General features: G+C 45.0%; 1 protein-coding gene across 1 annotated transcript in view; it reads left to right on the plus strand.

Moving 5' to 3' along the window:
* The window catches only part of Filip1 (filamin A interacting protein 1), a 61,525-nt gene extending 57,403 nt beyond the window's left edge, over nucleotides 1-4,122 (plus strand). Inside the window, exon 5 of the mRNA XM_013034102.1 lies at nucleotides 3,819-4,122. Within this exon, the coding sequence (XP_012889556.1) occupies nucleotides 3,819-4,122 (304 nt within the window). The remainder of the gene's footprint in view (nucleotides 1-3,818) is intronic.
* Nucleotides 4,123-10,461: the final 6,339 nt, after the last annotated feature.

Genomic DNA, 10,461 nt, shown 5'->3' on the forward strand with positions numbered 1-10,461 from the left:
TGGTGCTGTGGCTCAAGTGGTAGAGTGCTAGCCTTGAGCTGAAGAGCTGAGGGACAGCGCCCAGGCCCAGAGTTCAGGCCCCACGACCGGACCCCCCCCAGAAAAAAAACACTAAATTATATGTTCTAAAATACTTCTTCTTTCTACAATCCTGTCTTCAATTATTGGGGCCAAAATTCTTATAGGAGACCATGTAGTAGTTAGTTATTAATTTAAATGAGTAGAGTAGAAATTAGGATTCTTATGCATGGAACAAATTCTGTAGCATTCGTTGAAATGTTTTTCAAAAAATACAGGAAGCTCAAAATTTAAGTATAGAAACTGTGGCTTATTTCCCATTTCCTTAATATACTTTACATTAATTCTCTGGACGCAAGACAGACTTTACAGTATGAATTACTAATTGCTTTGCCAGTAAAGCTTTTAGTTATTGGCCATAGAGCAGTCATAGAGTGCTCAGCTTTGTTCCACCCTCTCCTGCAATTGCAAAAGGATTTTTAGGGAACACAGGGCGAGCTTGGTTGGGTCGTGTGTTATATCTTCCTGATGCCTCTTATACCAAGGTGACGGAAGTGTGAATCACTATCAACTAGAGCGCTGTTTTCTGCTATTCCATCGTATCCCCATCTTGAAGTTCAGATTAACATAGGCTTACTCCCTGTAGCAACTTTTTTGTTCAAGTCCTGGGACTTGAACTCAGGGCCTAGGACCTGTCCCTGAGCCATTGTGCTCAAGGCAAATGCTTCTATCACTTGAGCCACAGCTCCACTACCAGCTTTTGTTTTTAGTGGTTAATTGGAGGTCAGAGTCTCAAAGACTTTCCTGCCTTGGCTAGCTTCCAACTGCAATCCTCAAATCTCAGCCTCCTACGTAGCTGAGATTGCAGGTGTGAGCCACTGTAAGTGAGCCACTTATAGCAACATTTTTGATTACTGAGTAGACCCCAAACACAAATAAGATTTCAAAACCTAACTGATAGTGCGTGTCTTTTAGGCAAATCAGATCCCATACAATTTAGGACCACAGTAGGCTTAGGCCATCCCAGCTCAGACTGTGGGCAGTGAGGCCAGCCCATCTGTGCATTCTGTATTTATTGAGCATTAGCTACACCTCAGCCATGGTAGTCTGGTGTTGGGGAGCACCAAGGACTTCTGGAGTTCTCACCTTAGCTGGAACCGACTTAAGAGTTCTGCGGTAGGTTTGCACAAAGGACCTACTAGAGAAGCCTTCACAAATAAGAAAAGATTCTTCAGAAGGAATAGAGAAGGGGAACATAGAAGAGCATGTGTGAAGGTGTGACAGTGGGAAGGGTGGGGCGTGGGGAAAGGGGAGCACATGGTCTTCGCTGTAGCAGCTGTGGACGGGCTTGTGAATGTGGAGGCAGGAGATGCTAATGTTGCAGCAGACTAGCCTGGGTTATGTAGTGAGAATGTGCCTCAGAACATTCACAGAGCGGCTCATGCTTCTAATACTAGCTACCTGGGAGGTGAAGAGCAAGAGGATTATGGCCCAAAGCTAGCCCAGCTCCTCCCCAACCCCCAAGAAAAGTTAGTGAGGCCATTGTGTCAACAGATGATAAACCAAGTGTGCTGGTTTTGCCTGTATTCCCATCTACCAAGGAAGCATAGGTGGGAAGATCACAGTTTCAAACTCTTAATAAGCAAAAAAAACCAAATGAGACCCATGGCTAGGAAGGTGGCTTAGTGGCAGAGTGCTAGCCTAGCATGCATGAAGTCCTGGGTTCCATTCTTCAGTACCACATACACAGAGAAAGCTGGACATGGCACTGTGGCTCAAGGGGTAGAGCGCTCGCCTTGAGCAAAAGAAGCTCAGGGACAGTGCCTAGGCCCTGAGTTCAAGCCCCATGACTGGCCAAATAAATAAGAATGAGACCTTATCTAAAAAGTAACCTAAGAGAAAAAGAGTAGGGGCAAATTTAGTATGAGTGACTAGAATTTAGTAGGTGTCTCTGGGCCTTCTAGTTTGGTTGTCTGGGTGTATATTTAAGAAATAGAAGGGGTATGCATGACTGGAAAAAAAGATAAACAATCCTTGATGCAAGATAGCTTTATTTTTCTCCCTCCCCCCTCTCTCTCCTCTCTCTCTCTCTCTGTCCTCTCTCTCTCTCCTCTCCTCTCTCTTTCCCTCTCTCCCCTCTCTCCTCTCTCTTTCCCTCTCTCCCTCTCTCCTCTCTCTCTCTCTCCCTCTCTCCCTCTCTTCTGATGCTTGAACTCATGGCCCAAAGTGCTTGCTGCGCTTTTTCACTCAATGGCTGGTACTCTACTGGTTGAGCTACATCTCCAATTTTGGAGGTTTGCTGGCTAATTGGAGATAAGAATCTTGCAGCTTTGTCATCCCTCCCTGGCTCTGAACCCTGACCCTCAGATCTCAGCCTTCTGAGCAGCTAGGATTACAGGTGTGAGCCACCAGCACCTGGTGGAGGCATGCTAGTTTGGAGCTGTCTGGGGGGTGCCAGAGGGGCAGAGGAGGGGGTGCTGTAAATGTGAGCAGTGAAGTAGGGTTTGGAGGTATGGAGGAGTAACTAAGGAGATTTTGGGGGGTATGTCTAAAAGATTTAGAAAGAACTGAGAATTGAGAACAGGACATGGCATCCGGCCCATCTACAGCCAGGAACCAGCGAGAGATGAAAAGCAAGCCAGGGGCTGTGGCTCATGCTTGTAATCCAAGCCACTCAGGAGGCTGAGATCTGAGGCTCATGGTTTGAAGCCAGCCTGGGCAGAAAAGTCCATGAGGCTTTTATCTATAATTAACCACTAGAAAACCAGAAGTGGTGCTGTGATTCAAATTGGTAGAGCACTAGCCTTGAGCAAAATAGCTCAGGGACAACACCCTGAGTTCAAGTGCCCCATGACAGAGAGAGAGAGAGAGAGAGCGCGAGAGCGAGAGAGAGAGCGCGAGAGCGAGAGCGAGAGAGAGCAAGAAAGGGAGTCATCAGAGACTGGAAGTGAATTGTGAAAATCACCTAAGAAACCTTTGGAAAAAGTTTTAGCCACACTTTGGCCAGCCATGATCATTTAAAAAAAATATGAGGGAAAACTTGTCACTGATGGTTCACACCTGTAATCCTAGCTATTCAAGGGGCTGACATCTGGAAGACTGATGTTCAAAGCCAGCCCAGGAAGAAAAGCACACAAGATTCCATCTTCAAAATAACTAGCCAAAAGTGGGGCTGGAGGCATAGCTCAAATGGGCAAACACCAGTCATGAATAAGAAAGCTCAGAGATCATAAGGCCCTGAGTTTGAAGTCCAGCAAAAACCAAACCAGAAAAAAAAATTGAATAGAAGCTAAGGTCACTGGGTTTGAGTTTGTAAGAAGCAAAGAAAGCCCTCATGGTAACAAACTATGGAATCCTAAAAACAGAGTTTGACTTATTTGTTCCTACCTGCTGATGACTTTTTTTTTCCCCCTGTGAAATAGATGCTAAGAACACGGTAAGGGCTGGGGATGGTTTGAGAAGAGAAGGAAAGTCTACATAGATCTTTTGAAAGAGGGAAAGGCAGCAATTGGAAGAAGATTCACTTTCAACTCCCAAGTCAGGTACCAGTGAGCTCCCACCTGTAATCCTGGCTACACAGGAAGCTAAGATCTGAAGATCCAGATTTGGGGCTGTGACTCAAGTGGTAGAACATTAGTCTTGAGGGAAAATAAGCTCAGGGATGGTACCTAGGCCCCGAGTATCAAGCCCTAAGAGTAGCAGGGAGAAAAAAGCCCAACTCTCAAGTTTTCTACAATTGCTTATCAGGGAAGGATGATGTGTGGGTGTGCCTGTGTGTCAGGCATCTGGCTAATGTTCAGACTGATGAACACCAGTCATGGTTTCCAGGGCAAACTCACTCACCCCGGTACCCCCTCTCCTGTCTCTGTGTGTTCTCTCTTGCAGTCAGCACAAGATGGGTCTTGCCAGCGGCCTACACCCACCCGCATTCCCGTGTCAAAAGGTATGAAATCAGGAAAGCCGGTAGTGGCAGCCCCAGGAGCAGGAAATCTGACCAAATTCGAGCCTCGGGCTGAGACTCAGTCTATGAAAATAGAGCTGAAGAAATCGGCAGCCAGCAGCGCTACCTCTCTCGGAGGGGGAAGGGCAGAGGGCAGTAGCTGAGGGGGTATGTCACGCAGATGCTTCCGCTGCCTGCATGCCTGTGAAAACCAGCCTTCTGTCTGTGCCCACACTTGATGTGTGCTAACTGAAGTCTGAAGCCTCTCGTTTGTAAAATAACCAACTAATAGCCATGTGACTTTTCTTCTTTGTGCATTTGTTTTGATGCTGGGGAGAGGAACAGAATGGCTGTTTGTGGTGTGGTTTATTAGGGTTGCCGGGCTGGGAGCCTGGCCTGGCTTTTAGTCTCAGTTTTGTTTCAAATGAAACCCGTGAATGGACCCATTTCTCAGCCCTTAGGAAAGCCTCTGCTCTTCATCAGTGAGACAGTCGGCAGTCCTCACAGGCTTGAAAGGGCTGGGTCCCTTCATTTCTAACTGTAAACCAAATTGGTCCTTGATAATTTTATTTCTTAAAAACTCTGTCCAGGCACAGTGGCACACAACTCTAATCCTTGCTACTCAGAAGGCTGAGATCTGAGGATGGAGGTTTGAAGCCAGCCTGGGTAGGAAAATCTGTGACTCTTTATTTGCAGTTAACCACCAGAAAATCCAACAGGAGATGTGGCTCAAGGGGTAGAACACAAGCTTTGAGCACAAAAAGCTAAGAGACAGTATCCAGGCCAAGTTCAAGCCTTAGTACTGGCATAAAACAAAACAAAATAAAGAAAAAGCTCTGTTAGGGCACCATTTAAAAATTGTCATTTGCTGCCATCAAATCTTTTGAATTTGATACAAATACTAGGGGATGGGGGAATCTCAAAGCTTTCAAAGGGCTGATAACTCTAAAATGTTGCAAAAACTAAAGCCCTCATATGATTTATGGAAACAATTTTGGATGTGAAATAAAGCAGTGATGAACTATGGAATTCTAAAATCAGAGTTTGAGTTATTTGTGTGTGTGTGCATTGTAGAAGTTTTGGCCACCTCCAAAACCATCCCAGAATTTCATTTTATAATAAGTTTTAGAAACATTAATGTCAGACTTTTGTTCTATTCAAGTGTGCAACTGATAGACATTGTAAAGCAATTTGAACAGAGCTGCAGAATGGCCCTTCATAGCTAACAGAAATAATGATGGCTAGAAAACACCAGAAGGTAAATTGGGATACATGAATACCAAGAAAAAAAAAGATGACATCATCCAGAGCTTAATAGAATTCAAATGTTTTTCTCATTAAGTGTGAAGTGTTTTGCAAATGAAGAATACTTGTGATTTGAGATGTGTGTGTGTGTGTGTGTGTGTTATGAATACACTATTATTCGTATCAGCTTTACTTTTGTTGGAATCATTTTCTTTCATTTGAAGCATGTTTGAATAAGCATGAAGCAGAATGTAAGTGTGAAATATCATCTGTGTTTGTGAGATTAACCTTGTGGAAGAGTTAATGAGCTCAAGGCTGGCACGCCATAGCACACCCTACTCCCGTGGGTCATCCCTGGGTCAAAAGTTTTGAGTCAAACATAATACAAAACATAATAACCACAAAGTTCTCAGTTGTTATTTTCTCATTTCAGAATTGTTAGCACCCCAAAACTATCTAGATAGCAACTGCTCTTGATATTTGCACAAAGGCAGATTAAATGAAACAAAACACAATGACGTATGATTAGGTTTTAGCCCACAAACTAACATAGTTTGTGATTAAGAGGCTCCTGCTACATCTTGGTCCCACACCATATTCCCCATGACGTCCAGACTTTGGACTTGAATTATATGCATGGGTTAGAAGATGACAGGGTGAAAAATCAAGGGGAAACAGACAAAAAGGGAGAAATGAATGAATAAATGAAAAGATGGCTTGAGAAATGTGATTTTGATGAGTTTAACCAGGAGAGCTTGTTATTTGAAGTAAGCGAGGCTAGAGGTGTGACTCAAGTAGTAGAGTACCAGTCTAGAAAGTGCAAGGCCTTGAGTTCAAATCCTAGAACTGCCTAAAAGAATGAAACACGAGGTGGTGCTGATGATGGCTACTGCCCTGTAATTCTTACTCAGAAGGCTGCACTCTGAGGATCAATGTTCGAAGCCAATCTGGGCAGACAAATTTGAAAAAAATCTTTTGTCCAACTAACCAGCAAAAATCAGAACTGGAGGTGTCACTCAAAGGGGTAGAGCTCCAAATTTGAATGGACCAAAACACAAACACTGCATTCCTTTAGACTCTACCTGCCATTTTCCCATGACTTTTGTCCTCATCTAATGTTACTTGCTGGTACCCTGTTAGTGTTTTACCTGCCACACTGTGCTTATACCATTTCTTGCTAGAAGTCCCTGTTGTGCCCCTAAATACTTAGCAGTGACTGTAGAAGGTGGTTACACATCTAACTCCTGACCTAGAGTCACAACACTCAGCCACCTTGCAGAAATTCTCAAGGATAACCACCATGGAAATGGCTCTGTGGAATTTTAGAACCAACTTTACAAGTATTGGATGGCTTTCCTTTAAAACATGAAGTCCAGTGGGGATGGGAGCGGAAGGATTAAATGCACCAAGACTTCAGCTTCCCTTTGTGACATCAATAACATCTTATAGGTGCCGTGGGAGGGGATTTTGTAAGAATGAGTAGGATCAAAGAGTAGACGCCTTTTCCTATGCCGAAACATACTGTATAATGAAATACTAGGAGGCACACCAGGGGCATTGTGTCCAGCTGTTCAGACCTACCCTGAGAAGCAAGGTGGGGGGGGCTCCTGGGTGGGGGCTGTGTGCCTGCTCCATGGCCTTCCATGCCAAGGTGTCTTCCAGGAACACACGCAGTACAAAGCTACCCAGGAGTCCCTGGGCCTCCCACCTGCTACTACGTTCAATGTACTAACTGTGGTGAAGGCCACAGTTGTCTATGCAACCCCAGGAAGGTCCCTCTGGGGCCCATCCTACGTCCTTACGGTAACCCTCTGCTCCCATATGGTCATTCCATTCCTAGGACCATTTCTATCATGTTAGCAGGAAGAACTGGTCCATGGGTGGCAACTAGTGTTTTCTAGAAATGTCAGTGTATGCATCCAGACCTTTGACTTGAATGCTTGTCTTTCAGGAGGCTACGAAGAAATAACTGATGTCTAGTGTGAGGAGAAAATGAGTTCTGTGAGATGAAAACATTTCCACTCGGCCTGGGGCTGTGGCTCAGGGGGTAGAGTTCAAACCCCCATACTACCATTTAGAGAGGAAAAAAAAGTCCAAGAATGTAAGATGTTTTAAAAAAAAAAACAAACAACCATAAAACGAGAGACTTGAATTCGAATTTCTCATTCCCTCATAGATTCCGAATAGTGGGGAAAGAGGAGACTTTCCTGACTGGGGAAAGCATAGAAGGGCTGGACATGTAGCACGGTAGAAAAGGGCTTGTCTGGCAAGCACAAGGTCCTGGGTTTGATCACCCCAATACAGGGAGAGACAGGAAGGGGGAGGGGCAGAAGGGAAGGGGGCCAAGGGGAAGGGGGGGGATATAGGGAAGGGGGAAGGGCTTCGGGAAGGAGGAGGGGAGGGGCAGGAAAGAAGGGTGGAGGAGGAGCAGAGAGGAGGCAAGGGAGGGGAGGAGGGGAAAAGGGGAGAAGGGGCAGCTCTGGACTGTGGGAAAAAGGAAAAATAAAAGGAAAGAAGATCACATCTATGTGCCAGGCTGCAGGCTGGAGGGCAAGAGAGAATGAGCTAATGAGATGGCAGGATTTCCCATGAGCAGGAATGAACGATACCAAATGTCCCTCCCAAAGTGTTTAAGTCCAGGGTTTCCCTTCTACCTGCCCCATCAGTGGTTTTGTCTCTGTTCTCAGACGTTTCTCCTTCTCTCTCTCATCTGCCATTCCATGCGGGATGTAAACATGGCTCTTCCCAGGCTAGCACGCTCCAGCCTTCCATGTGCCGGCCTTCACCTTCTGCCCAGCTCAGCTGCTCACAGATCCATCACACTCCTCTCTACACATACACACACACACACACACACACACACACACACGCTTCCCCTTCATTCCTATTCTTGTTTTTCTTTAAGGAATCCACACACACAGTGTATATGTGGTGAAAGATGAGCCCTAACATTCTTCACCTTTTCTGCCTGGCCCCCTAAGAATTTTCCCTAGAGAAACTGAACTCTTGGCTGATTCTTCAGACACTGTCTTCATAGTTCTAAATAATGTGCTTGAATTCCTTTTACTTCTAGATTTCCAAAAATCTTTGATTTTACATTTATGACCCGCCCCCTCCCCTTTTTTGATGCTGGTATTAGGGCTTGAACTCAGGGCCTCACATTCTTGCTTGGCTTTCTTGCTCATGACTAGTGCTACACCACTTGAACCACACATCCAGTCTGGTATTTTGCTGGTTAATTGGCGATAAAAGTCTATTGGATTTTTCTGCCTGGGCTGCCTTCGAACCTCAATCCTCAGATCTCAGTCTACTAAGTAGCTAGGATCACAGGCATGAGCTTCTGGTACCCAGCCACTGAGATTGTTTTAGTGGTTGAAGATTTAGAACTCTCACTTGGCCCTTCTTTTTTCCATGACCCATCTTTTCACCATAATTATGCCACCGGTTTTTTTTGGGGGGGGGTATATTAACAGCCAACAAGCATTTATATATGGTTATTATTATTATTGATAAAAAATGTAGAAACAGATTTTGTTCTCTGCTGAGCCTCGTCCTTTGACCACTTTTCACTCTTTCAAAAAATAACACTTGGCCAGGTGCCAGTGGCTCATGCCTATAGTCAATCCTAGCTACTCAGGAGGTTGAGATCTGAGGATCATGGTTCAAAGCCAGCCCAGGCAGGAAAGTCCATGAGACTCTTATCTCCAGTTAACCACCAGAAAACCCAAAGTGGCACTGTGGCTCAACATGGTATATATAGCATTAGCCTTGAGCAAAGAAGCTCAAGGACAGTGCCCAGGCCCTGAATTCAAGCCCCATGATCACCACCAATAACAACAAAATAATACTTGCTTCAGTTTTTCATATGCTTGGTTTTCTATGGATCAATCATTTTTTTCCCCAATGCTCCATTCAACCTGCCAAACTCCTGGCAGAAATTTTCCCAGCTATTTAAAAACCTTAGTTCCCTATTTTTGCCCTGAGGGCCTTCCCTTGTACAGCCCTCTGCATTCTCCTTTGTCTGGAATGATTGTCCTCTAGGCCAAATGTCCACCTGCTATGCTTTCCCCTGATTCCTTTTCCTCAATTTCATCTATGCATGTGTCTGGGTCCTGGGTTTTGATGGCACCTTCCAGTAAGTTCTTTTTTATTTTACTTAAAAAAATTTTTTTATTGGTTGTGGGGCTTGAACTCTGGGCCTGGGCATTGTCCCTGAGCTCTTCAGCTCAAGGCAAGTGCTTCACCACTTGAGCAACAGTACCACTTCTGGTTTTCTAGTGGTTGATTGAAGATAAGAGTCCCATGGACTTTCCTGCTTGGGCTGGCTTTGAACCTGGATCCTCAGAACTTATTCTCCTGAGTAGCACCGGCACCCAGCTCCTTCCAGTAAGTTCTGTAGAGAAAAGTCCTCCAGCAACCTCCCTGGAGCAGATTCTGTGTATCTAGGGACATGAGATGAGAATCTATCTTATGATTCCATGTATACACTGGTCACTTCCCTGTACTTAGTCTGTGCTGTTCAATTTTTGTGCAAAGGTTCAGAACATCTTAGGTCACCTTTTCTGGAAAATAAACTTCTTGCCAGGTGCTGGTGGCTTGTGCCTGTCATTTAGCTACTCAGGAGGGTGAGATCTGAGGATTGTGGATGGAAACCAGCCCAGGCAAGAAAGTCCATGAAAATTTAGCTCCAATTAATCACCAAAAAGTTGGAAGTAGAACTGTAGCTCAAGTGATCGAGAGCTAGACTTGAGCAAAAACCTAGGACCATCAAAGACAATACCCAGGCACTGAGTTCAAGCCCCCAAAGCAGCAGCACAAAACCAAAAGAAACAAAAAACAAACCCTCTGGTCTTTGGCAACAGTGGGTTAGATTGTGCTTCTCTTCCTCTCTCCACCATCTAGACATTGATGGGATCTTCATTAATCTCTCTGATGGTTCCACCTCAACCTCCTTTAGCTCCTTCTTTATGAGCTTCCATGTTGGAGATTAATATTCCCCACATCTAGCAAAAGCCCTTTTCCTACTCTGCAGGCTTGCTCTGGTTATTTTATATACTCCCATAATTCCAATGATCACTCATTGGATCACTCCATGACCTGTTTTATCTCCAACTCTTCTTCCTAAAACCATTGTTCACACCTCTCCATCCTGCCTCCAGATCTTCTCCTCTTCTTGCTCTCTATGCTGGGCCCCCTAACCAATCCAGCCCCAGCCCCATCCCACTGTAGACTGCCATGTAGAGTCATTTAGCAACTCT

Source organism: Dipodomys ordii, unplaced genomic scaffold (assembly GCF_000151885.1).
Source record: "Dipodomys ordii isolate 6190 unplaced genomic scaffold, Dord_2.0 Scaffold182, whole genome shotgun sequence".
Taxonomy (NCBI): Eukaryota; Metazoa; Chordata; class Mammalia; order Rodentia; family Heteromyidae; genus Dipodomys; species Dipodomys ordii.